Raw genomic sequence first — 27,107 nt, forward strand, 5'->3', positions numbered from 1 at the left:
GGGTATATCTGAATGATGCCTGCAGCTACAGGCATCATTCAGATATCGGCTTTTTCATCTTCCCTACACCATAAAAATGATCGTAGTGGCTGTTCCACCGCTTGACCATTCTTATGGGTGGCGAGAGGGGACGTCCCCCCCTCCCGCCTCCCTTCGATGCTTCTACAGACCCACTTCCATTGGTGGGTCAGAGACAGGATTCGCCAGCCCCGGATGTTTACCATAGAGATTTCTGGTGGACCAAATGGTCCCCGGAGTCTCCATGATCGTTCAGAGGCTGGGCACGATGTTAAGATGTCACGGCCTCTACATTCAAACAAACGCCGCCGCCTCGGCTGGGAAGCCAAAATCTTTTTTTTTTTATTTTTTATTTCAGGCTTCCTAGCCTAGAGGTGAAGCCCCATATATCACTGTAAAGAGGATTGATCATGCCATATTCCTATTACAAGGGATGTTTACATTCCTTGTAATAGGAATAAAAGTGATCAAAAAAATATTTTTTTTTTAAAAAAGTGTCAAACTAAAAAAAAAAAAAGCAAAATTAACAATAAAGAAAAAAAAATGAAAGCGCCCCTGTCCCCGTGTGCTCGCACGCAGAAGCAAACACATACGTAAGTCCCGCCCACATATGAAAACGTTGTTCAAACCACACATGCGAGGAATTGTCGCGAACATTAGAGTGAGAGCAATAATTCTAGCCCTAGACCTTCCCTGTAACTCAAAACGTGTAACCAGTAAAAAATTTTAAAGCGTCACCTATGGGGATTTTTAAGTACCAAAGTTTGGCGCCATTCCACGAGTGTGTACAATTTTGGACCGTGACATGTTAGGTATCTATTTACTAGTCGTAACTTCATTTTTCACATTATACAAAAAAAAAAATGGGCTAACTTTACTGTTTTTTTTTTCTTTAAAGCACAAAACTGTTTTTTTTTTCCCAAAAAAAGCGCGTTTGAAAAATTGCTGCATAAATACCATGGGAGAGAAAAAGTTGTAATGACCGCCATTGTATTCTCTAGGGTCTTTGCTAAAAAAAACATATATAATGTTTGGGGGTTCTATGTAATTTTCTAGCAAAAAAAATATGATTTTTACATGTAGGAGAGAAATGTCAGAATTGGCCTGGGTGGCAAGTGGTTAAGGTCATGGAGTGGCCTAGCCAATCTCCAGACCTCAATCCTATTTAAAATTCATGGAGGGAGCTTAAACTTCGAGTTGCCAAGCGACAGCCAAGAAACCTTAAGGATTTAGAGAAGATCTATAAAGAAGAGTTAACCGAAATCCCTCCTGAGTCCTGGTCACTAACTACAAGAAATGTCTTACGTTTGTGCTTGTCAACAAGGGTTTCTCCACCAAGTACTAAGTCATGTTTAGCTTGGGGATCAAATACTTATTTTACTCACTGAACTGCAACTGAATTTATAACATTTGTATTATGTGTTTTTCTGGATTTTTGGTTCATGTTCTGCTACTATCGTTTAAAATACACCTATGATAAAAATTATAGAGCCTTCATTTCTTTGTAAGTGGGCAAACTTCCAAAATCAGGGGATCAAATAATTATTTTCCCCACTATATAATTAATACTGAACTTGTTGATCCTTAATTATACAGTGGGTATAGAAAAGAATCACCCCCTTTACAATAATCACAACCTTGTGATGTTATCAGGGTAGGTGCGTTCGCACTATATAACATCTTGTGACTCTTATCAGTTGCTACTTTGTGAGTATCCATTTGTAGTGGTTTTATATCATTAATAAATGTGTTTGATAATGCACTAGGTGCATGCACCTTCTTGTCCCTTTGTTTTTGTAACAATAATCAAATTTGGTGGCTTTGCAGCCTGAAATGAAGACAGACACAGTTCTTGTTTTATCCAGCTGTATTTACTCATTGCAACTTATAATATCCAAGTGAAAGATATAACACCAAAATGTCAGAAAAAAAACTATTTAAAAACAGAATCAATGGAGTTGGAAAAAGGATCATCCTCTCCTAAAAATGTCTTGTAAACTTATTCAGGTGTATCTAATCACCTCCTTAACGGCACACAAAGCCATCTGACATTCAGCTGTGATTAGCTGTGGTCATTTTGATTAGCTCAGCACGAAAAGAGCTTTCCTGGAGCAAGCCACTCTCTCTGGGATAACATTGTGGGCAGGCACAAGTCAGGAGTTGGATACAATAAAATTCAAAGGCTTTATCAATGCCTAGAAGCATAGTGAAGTCTATTATTAAGTAGTGGAAGGAATTTGGTACAACACAGTAGACATGTGCACACTGAAATATTTCGTTTCGGAATTTCGTTTTCGTCTGAAAAAGTTATCGGAACACCCTTTAAAAGTCTATGGGAGAAATCAAAAGTGCTAATTTTAAAGGCTTATATGCAAGTTATTGTCATAAAAAGTGTTTGGGGACCCGGGTCCTGCCCCAGGGGACATGTATCAATGCAAAAAAAAGTTTTAAAAACGGACGTTTTTTCAGGAGCAGTGATTTTAATAATGCTTAAAGTCAAACAATAAAAGTGTAATATCCCTTTAAATTTCGTACCTGGGGGGTGTCTATAGTATGCCTGTAAAGGGGCGCATGTTTCCCGTATTTAGAACAGTCTGACAGCAAAATGACATTTGGAAGGAAAAAACACATTTAAAACTACCCGCGGCTATTGCATTGCCGACAATACACATAGAAGTTCATTGATAAAAACGGCATGGGAATTCCCCCCAGGGAAACCCCGAACCAAAATTAAAAAAAAAAAAAATGACGTGGGGGGGTCCCCCTAAATTCCATACCAGGCCCTTCAGGTCTGGTATGGATATTAAGGGGAACCCCGGCCAAAATTTAAAAAAAAAAATGACGTGGGGTTCCCCCTAAATTCCATACCAGACCCTTCAGGTCTGGTATGGATTTTAAGGGGAACCCCGCGCCAAAAAAAAAAAAAAAACGGCGTGGGGTTCCCCCAAAAATCCATACCAGACCCTTATCCGAGCACGCAACCTGGCAGGCCGCAGGAAAAGAGGGGGGGACGAGAGTGCGGCCCCCCCCCTCCTGAACCGTACCAGGCCACATGCCCTCAACATTGGGAGGGTGCTTTGGGGTAGCCCCCCAAAACACCTTGTCCCCATGTTGATGAGGACAAGGGCCTCATCCCCACAACCGTGGCCGGTGGTTGTGGGGGTCTGCGGACGGGGGGCTTATCGGAATCTGGAAGCCCCCTTTAACAAGGGGACCCCCAGATCCCGGCCCCCCCCTGTGTGAAATGGTAAGGGGGTACTTACCCCTACCATTTCACTAAAAAACTGTCAAAATAGTTAAAAATGACAAGAGACAGTTTTTGACAATTCCTTTATTTAAATGCTTCTTCTATCTTCCTTCATCTTCTTCTGGTTCTTCTGGCTCTTCTGGTTCTTCCTCCGGCGTTCTCGTCCAGCATCTTCTCCGCGGCGTCTTCTATCTTCTTCTCCTCGGGCCGCTCCGCACCCATGGCATGAGGGGAGGCTCCCGCTCTTCTCTTCATCTTCTTCATCCTCTTCTCTTCTTCATCTTCTTCATCTTCATCTTCTCTTCTTTTCTTCTGCGGGCCGCTCCGCATCCATGCATGGAGGGAGGCTCCCGCTGTGTGACGGCGTCTCCTCGTCTGACGGTTCTTAAATAACGGGGGGCGGGGCCACCCGGTGACCCCGCCCCCCTCTGACGCACGGGACATGACGGGACTTCCCTGTGGCATTCCCCGTGACGTCACAGGGAAGTCCCGTCAAGTCACCGTGCGTCAGAGGGGGGCGGGGTCACCGGGTGGCCCCGCCCCCCGTTATTTAAGAACCGTCAGACGAGGAGACGCCGTCACACAGCGGGAGCCTCCCTCCATGCATGGATGCGGAGCGGCCCGCAGAAGAAAAGAAGAGAAGATGAAGATGAAGAAGATGAAGAAGAGAAGAGGATGAAGAAGAAGATGAAGAGAAGAGCGGGAGCCTCCCCTCATGCCATGGGTGCGGAGCGGCCCGAGGAGAAGAAGATAGAAGACGCCGCGGAGAAGATGCTGGACGAGAACGCCGGAGGAAGAACCAGAAGAGTCAGAAGAACCAGAAGAAGAAGAAGATGAAGGAAGATAGAAGAAGCATTTAAATAAAGGAATTGTCAAAAACTGTCTCTTGTCATTTTTAACTATTTTGACAGTTTTTTAGTGAAATGGTAGGGGTAAGTACCCCCTTACCATTTCACACAGGGGGGGGGCCGGGATCTGGGGGTCCCCTTGTTAAAGGGGGCTTCCAGATTCCGATAAGCCCCCCGCCCGCAGACCCCCACAACCACCGGCCACGGTTGTGGGGATGAGGCCCTTGTCCTCATCAACATGGGGACAAGGTGTTTTGGGGGGCTACCCCAAAGCACCTTCCCAATGTTGAGGGCATGTGGCCTGGTACGGTTCAGGAGGGGGGGGGGCCGCACTCTCGTCCCCCCCTCTTTTCCTGCGGCCTGCCAGGTTGCGTGCTCGGATAAGGGTCTGGTATGGATTTTTGGGGGAACCCCACGCCGTTTTTCTTTTTTTTTTTGGCGCGGGGTTCCCCTTAAAATCCATACCAGACCTGAAGGGTCTGGTATGGAATTTAGGGGGAACCCCACGTCATTTTTTTTTTAAATTTTGGCCGGGGTTCCCCTTAATATCCATACCAGACCTGAAGGGCCTGGTATGGAATTTAGGGGGACCCCCCCACGTCATTTTTTTTTTTTTTTATTTTGGTTCGGGGTTTCCCTGGGGGGAATTCCCATGCCGTTTTTATCAATGAACTTCTATGTGTATTGTCGGCAATGCAATAGCCGCGGGTAGTTTTAAATGTGTTTTTTCCTTCCAAATGTCATTTTGCTGTCAGACTGTTCTAAACACAGGAAACATGCGCCCCTTTACAGGCATACTATAGACACCCCCCAGGTACGAAATTTAAAGGGATATTACACTTTTATTGTTTGACTTTAAGCATTATTAAAATCACTGCTCCTGAAAAAAACGGCCGTTTTTAAAACTTTTTTTTGCATTGATCCATGTCCCCTGGGGCAGGACCCAGGTCCCCAAACACTTTTTATGACAATAACTTGCATATAAGCCTTTAAAATTAGCACTTTTGATTATTCATGTTCGTGTCCCATAGACTTTAACGGTGTTCGCGTGTTCGAGCAAACTTTTTTCCTGTTCGCATGTTCTGGTGCGAACCGAACAGGGGGGTGTTCGGCTCATCCCTAGTTACAATCAGCCAATAACATTCATCATCATCATTATTTTTATCTATCTTTCCTCCCCTACGTCGAATCTTTCCTCCCCTACGTCAAATCTTTCCTCCCCTACGTCGAATCTTTTCTTCCCTACGTCAAATCTTTTCTCCCCTACGTCGAATCTTTTCTCTCTACGTCGAATCTTTTCTCTCTATGTAGAATAATCTTGGACTAATAGAGCTAAGGTTAGGCACATTCGACCACAGGTTTGATGGACACAGATTGTTATTGTCATCATCATGTCGAATCTCCTATCTATATCGAACTGTTGTAGCAACGAAAACGAAAATAAAGCATTTGTTTATGTCGGATCTTTCGTTTTTCGGACTCTGCACTTTCGTTATCGTTTCTTAAAACGATAACGAAAATACCTGAAATTCGGACGAAAATGCATTCGGACGAAAACGAATGCCCATGTCTACAACACAGACCCTCCCTGGATCAGGACATCGCTCCACACTGGATGAAAGAGCCAGGAGGAAACTGGTCCGAACCAGTGAGGCCTACAGCAACTCTGAAGCAGTTGCAGGAATTTATGATAAAGAGTGATGTGCATGTGAGTCTTTGACAACAATATCACAAATTCTCCACAAATGTGGCTTGTATGGGAGGGGTGGAAGAAAAGATTCTGAGGCCACATAGAAAAAGGTGTTATGCTCAGATGAGACTAAAATTGAATTATATGGTCTCAGCACCAAACGCTATGCCTGGCGGAAATCCAATACAGCTCACCATCCAAATAACACCATTCCTACAGTAAAGCATGGAGGTGGTTATATACTGTTATAGTGGTGTTTCTCTGCAGCAGGGACTGGAGCACTTGTCAGGATAGAAGGAAAAATGTATGGGGCAAAATACTGTCAAATTTATGAGAAAAATCTGCTGCCCTCTGCCAGAAAGTTGTCAGTGTGTAGAAGGTTTACCTTCCACATGTCCTGACAAAGTTCCGGGGGCGGAACGAAACATGTAGATAGACCAGACATAGGAATGGACCCCACTCATCCCCTGTTGCACCGCATGCCTTGGCTTATCACAGCCATTCTCAGAGACTTAACAGAGACTCTGAACCAATCGTCCTAACAGAACTTTCAAACATGGGACTTATTTGACATCATTGGCGCACTGCTAGTCTGTAGCTCACACTTACTCTCCTGTCACAGCTGCATGGCAGGATGATTCCTCTCCTCAAATGGGAGTTTGATTCAATACAGGAACTGTGTGTATGTGTCACCTATAGAGGAATCAGCTGCACTGTATCAGCGGCCTGACACACAGCACCGCAGATTTACCCACACCCAGTCAGTGGCTACTTAGATCTTGGAACCGGAGGACTTCAATTTACATCGAGCCCACATTTGTGGAAGCGGGACAGTGAGTACTTTAAGTCATTGCAGAACAATCATATCGGCAGTCACATCGGGGTACCTGGAGTGCTGAGACCCAGCTTCATACTGGCCAGATCGGATGTAATTCACTTTGTTTGCATTTATTTGTGTACTGCCTGCTGTGTTCACAAGCCTGTGTTGACTTTGTGATCTGAAGTGCCACAGGTGTAGAATCATCAGCAGTTCAATCAGTGTGGGTTATCATACCCAAATCTGTAGTGTAATGGACATCTGAGCTATCATATGACGACTTTCAATAGGGTATACAGGCATTCACATATACCCATACAGTTGGGACAAGGACTTATGTTGTACCATATGGGAAACGTATTAGAAGCATAATGTGCGTTGTGGGATAGATTCCCAGGTATACCTGAAACGGAAGTGCTCATTACATTCGCCCTTTGAGGGTTCAAGGTATAGAGTTCTCCGGGCAGGGCTCTGAGGGATCATCCCATTTGTCCCCCCTATTGAATTGATTGAAAGGTTGCAGGCGCACTTTCAGGAGTACCATCTGAGGAGATTGTCTGTGTTAGTGGTCACAGCCGCGCTGTCCCAGCTCTCAGAGGAGACTCTAGACAGCATACCATTGGGGGTTAGGGGATTAGTGGTTGTGGGTTGTCTAGGGGTTTTTTTATTCTCGCCATTCTCGGTGAGGGAATAAGGAAGTGAAGCGTTGCGGCTTCACTTCCCGGCTCCCTACTGTGAATGCGCGAGTCGTGCTGCGCGTCCTAAGTGGTCCCCTCTATCTCCTGGGACCTGTGTGTTTCCCAGGAGACAGCAGGGGGGGCGGGGGGGGGGGGGCATAACTCCCGCGGGAGTCTATTCCTGGAAGTGGGTGCAGATACCTGTCTAATATAGGTATCTGCACCCTCCTCCCCCCTGAAAGGTGCCAATTGTGGCACCTTTCAGGGGGGAGGAATGAGATGAGCGGAAGTTCCACTTTTGGGTGGAACTCCGCTTTAAACCACATCTTTGGAATGACTTGAAGACGGCAGTACACAAACAGTTACAGTCAAATTTAACTGACCTTGAGCAGTTCTGAAAAGAAGAGTGGGCAAATATTGCAAAGTCTAGATGTGCAAAGTTAGCAGAGATATATCCCAACAGACTAAAGGCTGTAATTAAAGCAAAAGGTGGTTCAACAAAATACTGACATGGGGGGGGGGGGGGGGGGGTGATTCTTTTTCCAACTCAGTGAATTTTTTGCATTTTTTTTCTTGGTGTAAATACAGCTGGATAAAACAAAAGCTGTGTCTGTCTTCATTTCAGGCTGCAAAGCAACAGAATGTGATTATTTTAAAGGTGGTGGTGGAGGGGGGTATTCTTTTATATACCCACTGTAGATGCATATTTCTTATACAGGGCAAAACAAACATTTGTCTATATAAAAACTCTAATAATTGAATCCATACACATACAGTTATATTTTGTTTCGTTTTTAAGTGCAAACAAGTTTATTTTTGCAAAAGAAATTTAAGACAGTCATCATTAGTGACAGGAGAAAAATGTAGGCGATTTGTCACTCAAAAAATCCATGTGAAAGCTAAACTCTCTGTACATATTACATTTATCTTTCTCTCCTTGTGGCATCTTCATTTATTTTCACTACAGCACTAGTGACGTAGTAGCATTTATAGACCCAGTTAATCCACCAATACTTACCTTATCGCCATAGTCAGTAAACATAATTAATTTCAGCTGATGTATGCATAAACGTAATGCAAGAAATTTAACAGTATAACCTTTTAGTACCTCTAACACTGCAGAAATACAGGCACAAAGGCAAGCTGCACTATGACAGTTTTAAAGAACAGATGATAGTACACTCAGTATTTTTAAACATAGTTAATACAAACCGACAGTGGGTAGGGTCCATGAATTTTCAGGAAAAGAAGAGGTGCATATATAAGGCAACTGCATGACAAGTGCCAAATGGGGCCCAAAAAGAACCCCTGGCATATAAAGCACACCAGCCCACATTAGTGTAAGTTAACTGGGGCACTAACGTTTATGTACTTGCTACACTTCCTAAACAATAAAAAGAGATATGAGCAGAAATTGCAGTGTAGTGAGTTCTGATACTTTATTTAAAGCTGAACTCCAAGCAAACAGCCAAGTACAGATGAAATACATATAAGGGAGCTGTTTTACCTGCCAAAGGATTTGAATTTCTGTCTATCCAGCCCTGAGATTTACACAGCTCTGCCCTACAGCACAATCCTGCCTGGCAGGGGAGGGAAACTGATCTTTCTCTGCTGGATTTCCATTTTTAGGTGCCCTGTGCTCTCTCCTCCTATTAGCATGTTTCTTGCTCTGCAGCACACTGATTGGTTCTTTGGGCTGCTTCTCTCTCCCCATCTTTGAGCTCTGCTACACAGACTGTAGAGTAGACTGCAAGAGGCTGTTACCAATTCAAGTTCAGATATTTACACTGTTTGCATTAAACAATAAAGATGTGTTAATGATTACAGAGCTGCATTCATTTGTTACTATCAATCTGGAGTTCAGGTTCAAACTGTGTTAATTGAAGCTGAGCAGCCTTCAGAAACTCCCCTTAGCATTTAGATGCTGTCCAATATACTAACCCTTATGGCCAATTCCAGATCCCCAGTCTGAGTGTACACTACATTGTTTCTATCTTTTCACAATATTGTATCACAGGTTACATTTATTCAATTTCTCACTAGGCAAATGCCCTGATGAGGCTGGTTGCAGTAATTGTTCTCCATAATTGCAATAAAAGCTTGGAACACAATGAGAATTTGGAATATTTGTACAGGCTTTAGGCTGTACCAGTTTTTTTTACTACTACCCATTTTATCCAATGGCTTAAGTCTATTAAGGGCAACCACAAGAGGAAGACACATGCAGGGGTGACCATATAAAGCATCATTCAAGTATCGCCTGTGATAATCACGGTGAGGATTGGGCTGCATAGGATTTTCTTTAGAGGATAGTGCACATCCGAACATTGGAAACACTTATTATTGCATGTAGAGAATTTTATGTTTGCTGACAAAAACCTCTGCTTTAGGTTTAATTATTTTTCATTTTCATTTCCATAGGGGCACCCCTTCTTTATATCGGCTAAGGCGCAAGGTACATCACAGCAGGTCCCGGCAGGCTTGATGATGATTTGTTTCTTTCATGGAGACGCCTCCCCATCTACGGATACCCTAACAAAAATTTTGTTTAATGACTTTTAAACTTGTAAAAGGTTTTACAAATGTCTGCATACTGCAACAGTCTTAAGGCATTTATCAGATTGTACATTCAATAGGCTTATACAGTGGATCGCGTGAGATAATTTTTTAAGAAAATGATTAAAGGAGTTTTGTTGTTAAAAGAAAAATATGGAGAAATTACTAAATTAGTCTTTTTGTTCAGAGGTTGTCCAAAAACATTACAAATCTGTACCCTTAAGGTATTTCCCAAACTAGTATCGTCCAAGGTGTCCATTGTACAATGATAGGTGTGCCCATGAACGTTTTGTGATCACATTTGGCCACAGTCAATAATACATAGCATATGAGGATGCTTCTGGTTAGTGTAATGTCTTTCTATACTATCCTAACCTCATATACTATCCTAACCTCTTCAAAAGAACACACACATATTTAAAACGCATAAATCTTATTACATCATATGCTGGCAAATTCTATCAATATGTTTAGTCATATTGTAGGTGTTCTTGTGCATTTTGATTGTGATATGAATGTGGCCCTCTGCACATACAATGTGCTTGTGCATTTGCTTCACAGTCCATAATCCAGTTCATATTACTTATACGGTCGCAAAAAGGCAGATACTTTGGAGTGCAGAAGTTTTATGAAGGATCGTGGTAACATCATCCTATATTTCTCAACGTATTTGAAATAGTTTTGAGGGTGTGCAAGGACCTCAAAAAAAGCCTTAATCAATTTCTTATCCTATAAAAAATAGAAATAACATAAATTAAAAAAAAAAAACAACAGTTAATAAAAGACAGACATATGTAAAGCTGTTGAGCCATGTCATGCCAAACTAATTCCAGGTCATTTCCTAAAGTAGCAGCAATCATTTGTCAAAAACCTTTTCATATACAGCAATAATGTGAGAAGATACCTGGGGCCAGGTAGGTTGTAGATGAGACCTTGAAACACAAGTGTATTTTTACCTCCACAACTACTTCAGTTTTATCATATTGTATTTACTTTGTTTTTACACATGGCACCTTTTCACTAACTTTTCATATAAGCATTATAGCTGTTGCCAGCTGATAACATATTTCTGGTAGATAGAACAACCATTTTAGCAACTGAGAAAGCAGTTGGGATATCAGAATTTATTTGATCTTTGTCTTGCAACTTGTCACCAAAGATTACATTTTAATTATTCAATGATTTATTTATTTACTGTAAATATTTGATTTAAACCACAGTTATCTGCAACTGGCATGCAACAGGAAAAGGCACTAAGGGACCACACAAAAACAACTGGATTGCCACGTGTGGATTGGCAGGGGCAGTTTTTCCAGGGATTTCCATTCTTATCTTATTCACGAATGCTTTATATCAAACAATCCAATAAAATTAGGTAGAAATAGACAAAGAAGTCTGGACAGCCGCACACCGGAAGAAATTTCATATGCCTTTAATCGTGGAACAGGATCATGAAGTACATAAGACACCATGGCAGAGTACTACAGAATAACAGCTGACACGTTTCACACTTAAACTAAGTGCTTACTCATGAGTAAGCACTTAGTTTAAGTGTGAAATGCGTCAGCTGTTATTCTGTACTACTCTGCCGTGGTGTCTTATGTACTTCATGATCCTGTTCCACGATTAAAGGCATATGAAATTTCTTCCGGTGTGTGGCTGTCCAGACTTCTTCATCTATTTCTACCTATACAGGCATTAGCCAGCACCTGGGGCGCTTCCCTTCCTAGAGGTTAAGGACGCATGTATGTTGGCTCAGATCTACCGTGGAGCGGTGGAGTTTATATTAGTCCAATAAAATTGTTTATAGTAAACACAGCATGGACAGATCTGGAAAGGAATCTGTCAGGGTGCTGGCCGTAGGACGGGTAATTCTGCCAGTGTCCATCATGGTGGCGCCAGGCGAATCTCTGTGCGCATGCGCACACGTAGGTGCACGGCGACGGGCGCACACAGGTGTGCAACAGCGGGAGCGCACAGACATGCGCACTAATGCACGTGCGCATCACGGTAATCATTGGCGCCCTTTTGCCTATTTAAGCCTGCTGCTGGTACATGCTGGTTGCTGGATTATCATCAGCTTCCAGTGTTCCTTGTGCCTGTCGTTATACCTGTTTCCTGTTAATACTCGGCTTGCCTGACTACTCCTGTGTTCCGCCTGCATTGACCCCGGCTTGTACCTGACTATTCTTCTGCTCCGCACCTGTACCTTGATCGTCCTCCTGTGTTTGACCCCAGCTCGGCTACCTTCTCCATTCCTGATTATCCTGCTGTACCTTATCCCGGACTGATTCCTGTATTGCATGACCAATGGCCTGGCTCTGACTCCGCTCCTGGTTGCTCCACAACTCCATACCTGGAATCCCTCCTTGCACGGTTGCCTCAACCTTACCAGCGCACCCCGGCAGCTCCCTGCAATCAGCTACTCATCAGCAACTCCTTGGCAACCCGTGCACCTTTGGGCATCGTACTCCCTGTCTCACTCCCAGGGTTACGCTGCACTTAGCCGCAAGGGGCGCCTCCTCTGCAATCCGGCCTCACATCCAGAACTCTGACAGTATAATCCAGCCATGACTGAGGCCGGCGGAGGTGCGTCCCCAATAGAGACTTTGTGCCAACAGGCTACTACCCTTACACGAGTGGTCCAAAGTCTTCAGGAAGGATACCTCCAGCTAGAAGGGAAGCTCCAACATCTTATGCTACCATCTGCCTTTTTAGATCCTGGTCCTTCCTCCTCCCTGCTATGGCCTCTTCAGTACTGACTTTGCCCCCAGAACTTCGGGTACCTACTCCTGAACGTTTCTCCGGAGACCGGCAGAAATTCAGATCTTTCAAAAATGCCTGCCTGTTTTATCTGGCTCTGTAACCCCGGACCTTTTCCACTGAGACTGTCAAGGTTGGCTTCCTCATCTCCCTGCTGACCAATGAACCCCAGGCCTGGGCCCACAGGTTATGGGAATGGAAGGACCCAGCTACTAGTTCAGCGGAAATGTTCTTTACGGCTATGTCGCAACTTTATGAAGATCCCCAACGCATAGCCACCGCGGAGGCTGCTCTGCATTCTCTTCAGCAGAAACAGCGCCCGGTGGAAGACTATACTGTGGACTTCCGCCGGTGGTCTGCAGATACAGACTGGAATGAGGCAGTGTTAAAATATCAATTTCGCCTGGGGCTTTCTGAATCTCTCAAGGACGAGTTGGCCAGGATCGGCATCCCGACTACCCTCGAGGGGCTCATTCAACTATCCATCCAGTTGGATAGACGCCTTCGGGAGCGCCAAGCTGAACGTTCTCAGACTTCCAAGATGCTGGTACCAGAAATCGGCGCTATGCCCGTGGGTTTGGTGTGACCCGCACTGACTCCTGAGGAGAAACAGCGTTGAGATCGAGCCAATCTCTGTCTCTATTGCGGCCAAAAAGGACACTTCCTGAACAACTGCGCCATAAGGCCCAGCAAGTTACCCAAGAACTCTCCAGTGTACTTCCAGATGTCCGGAACCGCCTCTTCCCACCTTACCCTTTTCATCACGTTGCAGTTGGCTAACAAGGGGGTTCCGCTTCAGGCCATAATCGACTCCGGGGCATGCAGCTGTTTTTTGGACTTGGACTTAGCAGTAAAACTTGACCTGCCTCTGCTCCCCAAGAAACGTAGATTGGAAGTTCTCCTGGCTGATGGCATCCTGCCTAGTTCCGGTCCTGTGACACAAGAGACTGTTCCTCTTTTTGTTACTACTCCTGATGGTCATCAGGAATTTATACACTTCGACATCCTAAGCTCAATTATGTTCCTCATCATCTTGGGTACCCCGTGGCTCCAAGCCCACAACCCCCAGATCAACTGGATCAAGAAAGAAATTTCATTCACTTCAATTTATTGCCTGCAGCACTGTCTTGTTCCTGAATCCAGCAATGCAGCCAGTTCAACCTGCACCTGTCAATAACCAGAATATTCCACCGGCCTACCAGGAGTTTTTAGACGTCTTTGACAAGAAAAAAGCTGTTGTTCTGCCACCACACCGGTCATACGATTGTCCAATCGAATTACTCCCAGGAGCCGAAATCCCATTCGGTCGCATCTCTCCCCTCTCGGAGATGGAACTGGGGACATTGAGACAATACATTGATGAAAACCTGGAGAAAGGCTTCATCCGCTCCTCCTCCTCTCCTGCTGGAGCCGGAATCTTTTTTGTTGAAAAAAAGGACAAATCCCTAAGACCATGTGTGGATTACAGGGAACTTAATAAGATCACTATAAAGAACCGCTACCCTCTCCCTCTAGTTCTGGAACTTTTCCAGAGACTCCGTACTGCCCGAATATTTACTAAGCTTGACCTTCGGGGAGCTTACAATCTGGTCCGCATCTGAGAGGGTGACGAATGGAAAACAGCATTTAGAACTCGCTTTGGACATTTCGAATACCCAGTGATGCTGTTTGGATTGTGCAATGCCCCGGCCACATTCCAACATTTCGTAAATTATATCTTCCGAGAATTCCTAGATCATTTCGTCATCATCTACCTGGATGATATCCTGATATTTTCAACTACCCTGGAGCTCCATCGTACACATGTAAAGACAGTTCTGCACACACTACGGAAGCACAAACTTTATGTAAAAGCAGAAAAGTGTGATTTCGAAAAGGAGTCAATACAATTCCTGGGGCTAATTATCTCCACTGGTGGTGTTGCTATGGACCCACAAAAGGTGCAGGCAATCTTGGACTATCCAACTCCATCAGATAAAAAGGGAGTACAAAGATTTGTGGGGTTCGCAAACTTTTATAGGAGGTTTATAAAGAACTTTTCCTCCATTATCTCACCAATCACCCAAGTTACCTGTTTGCATACTCGGTTCCTGTGGTCTCCGGAAGCTCAATCAGCTTTTGATAAGCTCAAATCTCTCTTTACCTCCGCACCCATCCTGCAACATCCTGACCCGGTCCTGCCGTACATCTTAGAGGTTGACGCCTCTGAAGTTGCCACAGGGGCAGTCTTATCTCAACGTCAGGGTCCTAAGTCATTACTTCATCCTGTGACCTTCTCCTCGCGGAAGATGAGTCCATCTGAAAGAAATTATGACGTGGGTGATCGAGAGCTCTTGGCTATTAAAACTGCCCTGGAGGAATGGCGGTATCTCCTTGAAGGTGCTCAGCATCCCATCATGATATTCACGGATCACAGAAACCTGGAGTATCTTTGCACGGCCAAACGCTTAAGACCCGACAAGCTCGATGGGCTTTGTTTTTTGCCAGATTTAATTTTCACATCTCCTTCCGTCCGGGGGCTAAGAATGTGAAGGCCGATGCCTTGTCCCGGATGTTTCCTGACACCCCCGAAGAAGTCACTCCCAGCACTATATTGTCTCCACAGAATTTCCTCATGATTCAAACCGACCTGAGTTCCTCACTGAAACAAGCTTCTTCACAATGTTCTGAACCAGAGGCACTGTCTTTAAGAAACCAGGAAGGGTTTCTTTGGTATCAAAACAAAATTTTTGTTCCGCAGCAAGCCAGAGCCCAGGTCCTAAAGACTTTACATGACCACCAACTTGCTGGTCATTTCGGGGTGCGAAAGACTTTGGAGCTTGTTCAGTGATCCTTTTGGTGGCCCACTCTGAAGCCTGATTGCAGGGAATATATTAGTTCCTGCATCATTTGTCAACGTAATAAGGGGTCTAACACCAAATCTTGGGGTTTACTACGCCCATTGCCTGTGCCGGAGCAACCATAGAAAGAAATATCTATGGATTTCATAGTAGAGTTACCACCCTCAGAAGAATTTACAACCATCTTTGTAGTCGTTGACCGCCTGTCCAAAATGGCGCATTTCTTGCCCATGATGGGTACACCATCTGCTGCCGACACGGCGAAGATCTTCATAAAGGGGATAGTCAGACTTCACAGCCTACTGAGCAACACTGCGTCCGACAGAGGGGTGCAATTCACCTCTAAATTCTGGAAGGAACTCTGCAGAATGCGTTCCATTAAAGTGTGCCTATCTTCAGCTTACCATCCTCAAAGCAACGGTCAAACCGAGAGGACTAATCAAACTTTAGAACAGTACTTACGTTGCTTCTGCTCCTTCTCCCAGGACAATTGGTCCCTGCTACTCCCGTGCGCAGAATTTGCGTACAACAACTCAGTCCATGCTTCCACCAATTAGTCACCTTTCTGGGCCAACTACGGTTTCCATCCCTCATTTCTGCCTAATGTTATACCAGAGACTTCAGTCCCCGCAGTCCAGGACAGGATAAATGCCATTCAGGCTAATTATCTGACTTTCCAGGCAACTATGCAGATAGGGTGAGCCTTACTCTTTCCTACACTTGATTTTATTGTTTTACACGTGATCACGTGTTTATATCGTTTGTTGATTATTGGTTATATCCAATAAAATACGTCATTTGATCTGCACTATTGGCGTCCTATCTATCTTTTTGGGAACCATCCATGCTCTGGAGACTTGTTTGTGGCGCAGAATTCCCCCTCGGGCTTCTGAACGGACAGTCGTGACGTGGACCATAGAGGATAGATCCCCCTCGAGATCCGGGATTTCCAGGACCAACCATCGTCCAACCATCGTCCATTAAGGATCTCAGAGCCTGTTTGATTCGGTGTCATCGGCACCCGAATCCACTCCTGCTGGTAAGCGTATTCCATCTATTCACTTCCCATGATCGTACCACTCATGATATACGAGAAGATTTCTACATCAGTCCAACATTCGTATTTAGCCTATGTTTGGGACTCTCTTGTATCAGATTCATAGTCATACATTGGGACTTTACTATATCCCGTCTAATATTCAATTTTTTTGTATTATGCTTCATGTGTTTCAGCTATGTATATATTGGTAATGGTCACCATGTCTGATGTGCCTTTTACCATTGGTTATCATTTTTAGCACTGCATTTCACTTTTACTTCTGTTTACAATATTGGTCATATTTTATGTAGCTGCTTTTCACATTGGGTTAGCGCAGTGTTATTTATATTTTCTTTGAGAACTATGCAGAAAGCCCAAGAAAATTATAAAAGACATTATGATAAGAGAAGGAGAGACCCTGCTTTTAAAGTTGGAGATAGAGTGTGGCTTTCCTCAACAAATCTCAAGCTTCCTTGCCCCTCCCGGAAGTTAGGACCGAGGTTTATCGGTCCATTAACAATTAAGAAAGAAATTAACCCAGTAGCTTTTGAATTTTCTTTACCAAGTTCCTATAAGAGCCACCCAGTATTCCATGTTTCCTTATTAAAATCTGTTGTTTCCAGTCCTTTTCCAGGGAGAGAAGAAACTCCACCACCTCCAATCTCAGTGGACAACGAAGCAGAATACGAAGTAGAAGACATTCTGGACTGCCGTCGGAGATGTAGGACTATTCAATTTCTTGTTAAATGGAAAGGTTACTCTGTAGAAGATAATTCTTGGCAACCAGCAGTTAACGTCCATGCTCCTAGACTGTTGCAGAGGTTTCAAGCCCGATATCCCGAAAAATGGGCCCGATTGGGCATCCGGAGGCTGCCCCTTGGGGGGGGGGGGGGCACTGTCAGGGTGCTGGCCGTAGGACGGGTAATTCTGCCAGTGTCCATCATGGTGGCGCCAGGCGAATCTCTGTGCGCATGCGCACACGTAGGTGCATGGCAACGGGCGCACACAGGTGTGCAACAGTGGGAGCACGCAGACAGCCGCGCTAACGCACGCGCGCGCATCATGGTAATCATTGGCACCCTTTTGCCTATTTAAGCCTGCTGCTGGTACATGCTGGTTGCTGGATTAATATCAGCTTCCTGTGTTCCTTGTGCCTGTCGTTATACCTGTTTCCTGTTACTACTCGGCTTGCCTGACTACTCCTGTGTTCCGCCTGCATTGACCCCGGCTTGTACCTGACTATTCTTCTGCTCCGCACCTGTACCTTGATCGTCCTCCTGTGTTTGACCCCGACTCGGCTACCTTCTCCGTTCCTGATTATCCTGCTGTACCTTATCCCGGACTGATTCCTGTATTGCATGACCATTGGCTTAGCTCTGACTCCGCTCCTGGTTGCTCCACAACTCCATACCTGGAATCCCTCCTTGCACGGTTGCCTCAACCTTACCAGCGCACCCCAGCAGCTCCCTGCAATCAGCTACTCATCAGCAACGCCTTGGCAACCCGTGCACCTTTGGGCACCGTACTCCCTGTCTCACTCCCAGGGTTACGCTGAACTTAGCCGCAAGGGGCGCCTCCTCTGCAATCCGGCCTCACATCCAGGACTCTGACAGAATCTGAGCACAGTGTAGAACACAAATCCGTTCTCTCCCTTGTTCTACTTCCTAAGACAACATTTCAGTTATGAAACTGAATATCTTACATTACTTCATAAAAATTTAATAAGAGCATCTCTAAGCCTAGTCTTATCTATGTATCAGCAAAACTACTGTTTGTTTGGTAAAATGATACAGACTGTACTGAAAAAGATAAGAGCACTACCTTCAGAATTTCCTGGTGATTTTCAGAAGAATATAGTCTCCCATCTCTCACAATGTCTTCCACTAGCTGTTCATAGTCCTCTGAAACAACACAAAAATATTCTGTTCATGTATACTTTGCAAGTTTACAGGAGGTAGGGCCAGATTACTCTCATAGGGTGCCATAGATCTGCACCCACAGATATTGCACAGATAGCCCACCAATTCTAACATCGGTGTGACTGAACATTCTGCAAAAATCCTTTCAATATATAGTTCTATATAGTAGCATGGTGAAGCCCTTTTAGAACAGAAGGTATTAACATGTCCTATTCCATCACAAATCTCCAAAATAAGAGGGATATTTCTTATTTCAAGATAGTAGATGGCGTCATGCAAATCATTCCTTCTATCCCATTGGCTAAGAAGTATGCCAATGGGAGTAAAAGAAAGTTGCTGTCACAGATGCCTATGTTTGGTGTGTGTGGGCGTTACAAAGTCTATTTTTTTCCTAAAATAATAAACATGCCTGGCTAGGCCCTGCCCCCTGCTCCCTCCTCACAGGAATTGATGTACAGCAGCAGGAGCCAATGGCATCCACTGCTGCCTCTATCTCCTGTGAGGGGAAAGAAAGAGAACTGTGCTGCTGAAGGCGGGCACAGCACTGGCTTGAGAAAGGACTCAGGCCAGTGTAAGGAGGGGGGGGGGGGGGGCATACAAATGCTGAGACATTTTTTTACCTTAATGCAGGGAATCCATTAAATTGGTGATAAACTCAGTAAAAAAAACATTTCCACTGCAAGGCATTGTCATAATGTGTAGTATGCATCCCATATTAGCACATTATGTGAAACGTACCTTAAAACGAAGCCGATGACAGGGCTTCCATCTTTACCTGGTCTTCCTTCTGGGTTTGCAGGCTCCGGTCCTTTAAATGTATGAGCCTCAATTAAGTCAGTCCTGCGCATGCTCGCAGGAGTCACCATTCACGGCACAGGGCTCTGAAGGAACAGCACGGGTATGACATTCCTTTAGAGCGCATGTGCAAGTAATGTCACCAGCGGCATCACAAGTAAATGTCTCCTAAATGGTGCATATTTAGGAGATATTTGCAGTACCTACAGGTAAGCCTTATTATAGGCTTACCTGTAGGTTAAACATAAACAAAGGCCTTTTCTTCCGCTATAAGGTAACACATGTCTTACCTTAAACCACTTTAAGGCCCACCCTTCCTGCTGCCACACATATGTTTAATGTGGTCGGAAAGAGGTAATATTTTGTATTTGTGGTTTATACCAATTTTTTGTATGTTGTATTTTATCCTTATTTGTGTACTTTTGCTGCAAGAGGAATGCAGAGGCTGACATGTCCTCCCTCCTCCCTCTGCCTTCCCTCTTGCCGCTGCTTGTTTTTCGAAACTATGAAGCAGCTGTCTCCTTCTAAGCTGTTGTCAGATCGGCCATGGCAGGAGGGGAGCTGGGTAGGGACAGGTCAGGCCTCATAAACTAGGGTTAGAAAACACCTAGCAACATGGGACAAACTATTATACATTATGTACTTTGTCCCATAGGGAAAAAAAAACTGTAAAAGATATTTGTATTGCTGGTCAAAAAGTATATTAGTAATAACTTCACAATGGCACTAAACAAGATAAACAACACGTTTTAATAACCCTCTGCAACATCCTAAAGTGAACGTATCACCACAGGGATACTTGTACATATGGTAAAACTCTAAAAGAAGAGGCAATGTACTTACTTTTCTGACAGCCCATTTGTTGAACCCTTCAGGTGAGCTGGACCCCCCCCAATACAGATGTCACTAAAAAGGTAGGCATATTGCCTCTACATTTACAGGGTATGCCTTGTGTACAAGAGAAATTGTGGTGACAAGGTCTCCTTAAGCAATCTGCACATTAAATTCGATTTTGTTGGCCATTTTTTCATTCAGCTATGAACAAATTTACAAGCAACTATTTAGCGGGAGGGTCTGTCTAACTGACCCATTTAAATCATATCCACCTAATTGGATTTTGCCACATAGCAAACAAATTAACAGCTATCAAATGCTACTAGATGTGAAAATATCATGCAGCCAGCATAGACTGAAAATTGTAGTTTTGTTGACACTTACCACCAGGAATTAAAAAAGAGTCATCAATTTTTTTTTCCAGTAGCAGTCCCTGACCCATTCCATGCAAACAGAGATAAATTAGGAGAACTTACATTAGTACACTATAGTGGGTATAGAAAATAATCAACCCCCTTTCAAATAATCACATTTTGTTGCTTTGCAGCCTGAAATGAAGACAGACACAGTTTTTAGTGCAACGTATAACATCCAAGTGAAAGGTAAAATACCAACATGTCAGAAAAAAAAAATTAAAAATTAAAAAACATAATCACTGAGTTGGAAAAAGTATCACCCCTTTCTGTCAGTATTTTCTTAAACTGCCTTTTGCTTTAATTACAGCCTTTAGTCTGTTGGGATAAATCTCTACTAGCTTTGCACATCTAGACTTTGCAATATTTGCCCACTCTTCTTTGCAGAACTGCTCAAGTTCAGTTAAATTTAAAGGTGACCATTTGTGGACTGCAGTCTTTAAGTCATTCCACAGATTTTCAATGGGGTTTAAGTCTGGACTCTGACTAGGCCATGCAAGGACATTCACCTTTTTCTCCTTCAAACAGTGTGTGGTAATTTTTGCTGTGATTTGGGTCATTGTCATGTTGGAAGGTAAACCTTCTTCCCACCGACAACTTTCTGGCAGAGGGCAGCAGATTTTCCTCAAGAATTTGACAGTATTTTGCCCCATCCATTTTTCCTTCTATCCTGACAAGTTCCAGTCCCTGCTGAAAAGAAACACCCCCATAACAGGATATTACCACCTCCATGCTTTACTGTAGGAATGGAGTTATTTGGATGGTGAGCTGTTCTGGATTTCCGCCAGACATATTGTTTAGTGTTGAGGCGAAATAATCCAATTTTAGTCTCATCTGACATAACACCTTTTTCCATGTGGCCTCTGAATCTTCAAGGTGTGTTTTGGCAAAGCTTAGTCGTGACTGGCTTTTCTTGAGGAGTGGGTTTTTTCTTCCAACCCTCCCATACAAACCACATTTGTGGAAAATTTGTGATGTTGTTGTCACATGCACACAATGACAACTCTTTGTCATAAATTCCTGCAACTGCTTCATAGTTGCTGTAGGCCTCTTGGTAGCCTCTCTGATCAGTTTCCTCCAGGCGCTTTCATTCAGTTTGGAATGACCTTCTGATATAGGGAGGGTCTGTGTTGTACCAAATTCCTTCCACTTCTTAACAATAGACTTCACTGTGCTTCTAGGCATTGATAAAGCCTTTGACGTTTTTTTTTTTTGTATCCATCTCCTGACTTGTGCCTGTCCACAACTTTATACCAGAGATTGTTTGGCAGTACCTTGCCACCCATAGTTGATTGTTTGCTTCTGTTGTACTACCATGAACTGAAATGCTCCAGGAAAGCTCTTTTCATGCTGAGCTAATCAAAATGACCACATCTGAAAGTCAAATGGCTTTGTGTGCCATTGAGAAGGTGATTAGCCACATCTGATTGAGTCATTTTTAGGAGGGGGTGATCCTTTTTCCAACTCAGTGATTCTGTTTTTGATTTTTTCTGACATATTGATGTTATATCTTTCACTTGGATGTTATAAGTTGCACTGAAATACAGCTGGATAAAATAAAAACTGTCTGTCTTTATTTCAGGATGCAAAGCAACAAAATGTGAATTATTTAAAGGGGAGTGATTCCTTTCTATACCCACTGTATGTGACCAATTAAACCAGTGGGCTCAGTGGCAACAATCATATCCCATTTGGCAAGCAGACTGGAGTCATTTTAATAGATATATTTTATTAGCATGGCAATTCTGAGCAAGGTGTCACTTGTGAAGGCTCTATTACACTAAGCAACTTCTTATCTCAGAATCCAACCCATTAGTTGTAAACTCTGTTCAGCAAATAACTGTAAATATACATTTTAGACAATGTTTGTTCTTACCATCATATGTGACATAAGGCACTTGGAAACCACGGGCACCATTGACCTCATTACTTTTAAAGTGTACCCAAAGCTTGCGTGATCTTGCTGTGAAGGCAATAGGCCGCTCATATGTCTGACAAGTCTCATAGGTGGTGATAGAAGAAGGTGAAGCTGTAAGGTAACAAATTAAACCATCACATTAAAATACAACATTTTAAAATTCTTAGCTGCATCTGTGGAAGCTGAATACCCTTGCTTTGCACTCTTGTACTGGGTATGATTCTGTTTCCAAATATTTTTTATTGCACGGTAATAGGCATAATCACTATTAAAGCAACAAATACATTTTGGCCGGGACATTGCTAATAATGGGGACTTTTTAACTACCCTGAAATTGACTGGAGTAATGGCATTGCTAGAACAGTAAAAGTTAGGAATTTTTCTTAAACCTATTGCATAACAAATTTATGGTATAGTTCATATAGACCCCAACAAGAAATGGCTAAAAATAAAACCTATGTGGCTCATGTCCAGAGTTAAAAGAATTTAACCACTTCAGCCCCGGAAGATTTGGCTGCTTAATGACCGGGCCATTTTTTGCGATACGGCACTGTATCGCTTTAACTAACAATTGCGCGGTCGTGCGACGCTGAACCCAAACAAAATTGACGTTCTTTTTTTCCCACAAATAGAGCTTTTTTTGGTGGTATTTCATCAACTCTGCGGCTTTTATTTTTTGCGCTATAAACAAAAAAAGAGCAACAATTTGGAAAAAAACACAATATTTTGTACTTTTTGCTATAATAAATACCCCCAATTTTTTTTTAAAAATGCACATTTTTTTCTCAGTTTAGGACGATATGTATTCTTCTACATATTTTTGGTAATAAAAATCGCAATAAGTGTATATTGATTGGTTTGCGCAAAAGTTATAGCGTCTACAAACTATGGGAAAGTAAATTGGAAAAGTGTAGATGTGGCGCTATTCCGTTATTATATAATGTTTGATGATATTAGGGAGAAAGAAAATAGAAAAAATGAATTCAAGTATTAATCACAGCTCCAGAGAATATAATCGTGCTAAAATGTAATTCCGTTGGTAATTACCTCTGATGGGGAAAGAGGCCTTTTAAGTAAGGTAATGGGTGCCTTTGTGTTACACCCTTTGCCCCGTGCAGGGTGATAATAGAAAAAGTAAAAAAACTAAAAAACTTTTGTTGTGTATTGTACCCTCTGCAACAGTGCTAGGAGCTTGTAGTTGCTGCAGAGTTCCGTTGGAAATAACCTTTGACGGTGGGTAAAAAGCCTCTTTGGTAAAGTGATAAGTGCCTAAGTGTTGCAGAGTAATGTTGAAGAGAATGTGCTCAAAATATTACATATACTGCTAAATGCAGTTAGCCCTTAAACATAAAGGGGATTTAAAGTGGTATGTGCTTCCTGCGTTACACCCTCAGCAATGTGCTGGGTATCAAAAAGGTGAGTGAATTAATAATAGGTATAATAGTGGGTGTGGATCATCAGTTCCAACACATTACTTGATACTGCTCATGTATACGAGTAGCATATGTGTTTGATCTTCTGTCCACATACAGTACTGCATACACCAGCGCCCCTGCACCTCTGGCCACATACAGTACTGCATACACCAGCGCCCCTGCACCTCTGGCCACATACAGTACTGCATACACCAGCGCCCCTGCACCTCTGGCCACATACAGTACTGCATACACCAGCGCCCCTGCACCTCGGGCCACATACAGTACTGCGTACACCAGCAGTGGTTGCGGAACAAATTATCTGAGTTTCCATTATTTCTTATGAGGAAACTCGCTTTGATATACGAGTGCTTTGGATTGCAAGCATGCTTCTGGAACTAATTACGCTTTACAAATATATTGTGCATTCACATCAGTTCCTACCCTCAAGGAGCTTACAATCTAAGGTTCCTAACTCCCATACATACACATACTAGGGAAAATTTTTAACCAGGAGCCAATTAACCTACCAGCATGTCTTTGGAGTCTGGGAGGAAACCCATGCAGGCGCAGGGAGAACATGTAAACTCCAGGCAGATAGTGTCGTGGTTGGGATTTAAACCAACAACCCTAGTGCTGCTAGGTGGAAGTGCTAACCACTTGGCCACTGTGCTGCCACAGTAGCCAAGCTATAGAAGAGTTTGCTAGAAAATAATATTTTATGTTTCGCTAAAGACCAAAGTTGTCATACAAATCTTCCCCCACTGGAGCAAATTGGATCATGCTTTATTGGGGTTTTTTTTGCTTTCCTTTGGATCATCTGTGGGTATAGGAAAGTGTATATGTATATTTGTGTGTGTTTTTTTAATTTTTGGTTGAACTAGATGGACTAGTGTCTTTGTTCAACCTGACAAACTATTGGGTAAGCACAAGGTTATTCAGAATTTTTACCATTGCAAACCTGTGAAAATTATGCTGGCATGCCATTTTTGTACCCGTGCAAACCTGATTATGTTGATCTTGCGTGAACCTCATGAAGGTTTTACACAGATTGTTTTCTCGTAGGTGTGATGCACTATAAAGTACTAATTATAGTAAATTTATAAAAACTAAGCTATCATTGGGAGTCATCACCAAGTTGACCACCACTAGCTTACAGTCTAATAGCTAAAAGGGTTGATACAAATAACATATAAAATCTTGACGAGAAAGAGCAAACCTTTAATTGGTATTAAAATTCACCAGAAAGATTACCACTAATACTGCATAATTATAACTACTACTCTAATATCTCTCTATATGTTTCCGCACAGGAAATGATTTCCAGTTATATTATAGCATACAGGCTCATGCATTTACCATTTTTGCGCATGACCAGTACATCTCCACACTCATCTTCAGAGGGCAGAAAAATCTCAGGTACCACTAGCAGAATTTTACGTCGGGGTGGCGGACTGATGTTCCATGTACATTCAACACTAGAAGGGTAGTTTCCTGGATAATTTGGTGACTCTAGAAAACCAGTGTAATCCCCCAGTTCCCCTCCACAATGCCGGTCTGCAAAAAAAAAAAAAGTAAGGTTGAATCAGTTTTATAATACAAACTCCTCTTTAGGAAACAGAGATTAACACTGATTTTCCTTTCCCTACACTTGTCGCATGCAATATAAGTTAAGCATCATGACATCATTTAATTGAAGTCGTCTAAGGCCTGGCTCAAACTGATACAACTGCAGTTTCATCTGATTTCCAATGCAATTATGCAGTGCAACTGCAGTGCATATTTGCTGATTTTTTAATGTCTTTAAAATGATTTTGATACTGGTGCAATTTTTGTTTTTGGGGGGGGGGGGGGGATGAGGAGAATATTGGGGGAAAAAGTGCTCCAAAATCGCATATATATATATAGATGTGTTTTTGATACACTTCCACACTTCATTGAAGTTGGCTTTGCATTGAGCAGGCACCATTGAAATGAATGTGATTTCCATTGTCATGTGATTTTGTGTAACCCAAGTCGCATCTGAAATCGCACCAGTGTGTACCAATTTTATATAAGTCAGGATTTTTTTCTGTAATGACCACGGTTAAAAGTAGAACTAAAGGCAAACTTCTTTTTTTTCATTTTTGATAGAGTAAGGTATTGGGGAGATTTCCATTCACTTCCTCTCCCATAGCCAAAAGAGGAAGTGAGAGAAAATCCCTCCAAAGTGAAAGGATCCCTGGTTTTCACCAAGGCAACCAGAACTAGAGTCCTAATGGGAAGATATGCCTTCTGTTACTATTCTGGGGACAACCCAAAGTTTGTGATCTTGTTTTACTTTCACTATTGATGATAATAGCAAATATAGAGAGGGTATATCTTCCGGTTGGGGCACAAAAAACAGTAATGACAGACAGCAATAAAAACCTGACAGACGTTCTAATCCATCTCCACTTTGTTTGAAATGTAAAAAAAAAATGCCTTTAGTTATGCTTTGTTTTCTACAGCAGACCCTTGAAGCAAAGCACCAGCCAAAAATAACAAGAAACAAGATAAAACAACCAACCAGCATCTCTCAATTCACTTGCTCTGGCCATCCTGAACCCGCCATCAGCCCGTGACTGAACAGTGAAAGGAGAAGCAGCACAGTGACGAGCTTATCTCCCTGTCACTCTGCTTTCTCTTCCTATCAGCATCTGCCCTGAGTCTAGCTTTAAGAAAACTTACGGAGCAATAAAAATAGTTTGAAAAGTAAATAGTTTCTGATGGCAGCTTAACTAATTAATAATTTAGTTTCCAATCCTAAAATTGGCACTAGTTTGCAAATTACATCCTCCCCGGGACTATATGTGTCTGTGCCTCTCTTCTTTCAAGATCATTGTGAGACAATTTTTTTACATTTGTAACATCTGCAAGACTGTTGGAGACATGGAAACAACATTAAGTTTCTGTGCTAACTGAAAAAGCTGTAGTTTTTTTTAATTTTTTCAATTACATCAGGGTTATGTGTCATGTTTCTGCATACATAATGCTACTGTAAATGCTATGCTCTTTAAGCAAAACTTACACGTTACTTCATTTATTATTCATCATGGAATTCTAGTGCCTTAAAACCTCACAGTACATTAATATTTTCTGAATAGTTTAGCAGTCTTCATTCTCAGAAAGACACCATCTGTCACTCAGTAATTAAGTGGTAGCTTTAAGGTAACAGTAGATATCTCAGGGGAAAAGGAAGTTCTTCAAGAGTCTGACCAGCATCAGTGTTTAAGCTGCCCAATCACACAAATGACAGTGACATCCATATATACTATCATTACTAAAATGTTGGAATAA

The 27,107-nt window shown here is 42.8% G+C and overlaps 1 protein-coding gene across 1 annotated transcript in view; it reads right to left on the bottom strand.

The window, feature by feature from the left end:
- Positions 1-8,090: 8,090 nt before the first annotated feature.
- The window catches only part of SCUBE3 (signal peptide, CUB domain and EGF like domain containing 3), a 189,253-nt gene continuing 170,236 nt past the window's right edge, over positions 8,091-27,107 (bottom strand). Inside the window, 4 exon segments of the mRNA XM_073616014.1 lie at positions 8,091-10,582; positions 18,317-18,396; positions 22,333-22,485; positions 25,149-25,346. Of these exon segments, the coding sequence (XP_073472115.1) occupies positions 10,433-10,582; positions 18,317-18,396; positions 22,333-22,485; positions 25,149-25,346 (581 nt within the window). The 3' untranslated portion in view covers positions 8,091-10,432.

Source organism: Aquarana catesbeiana, linkage group LG02 (assembly GCF_042186555.1).
Source record: "Aquarana catesbeiana isolate 2022-GZ linkage group LG02, ASM4218655v1, whole genome shotgun sequence".
Classification (NCBI taxonomy): Eukaryota; Metazoa; Chordata; class Amphibia; order Anura; family Ranidae; genus Aquarana; species Aquarana catesbeiana.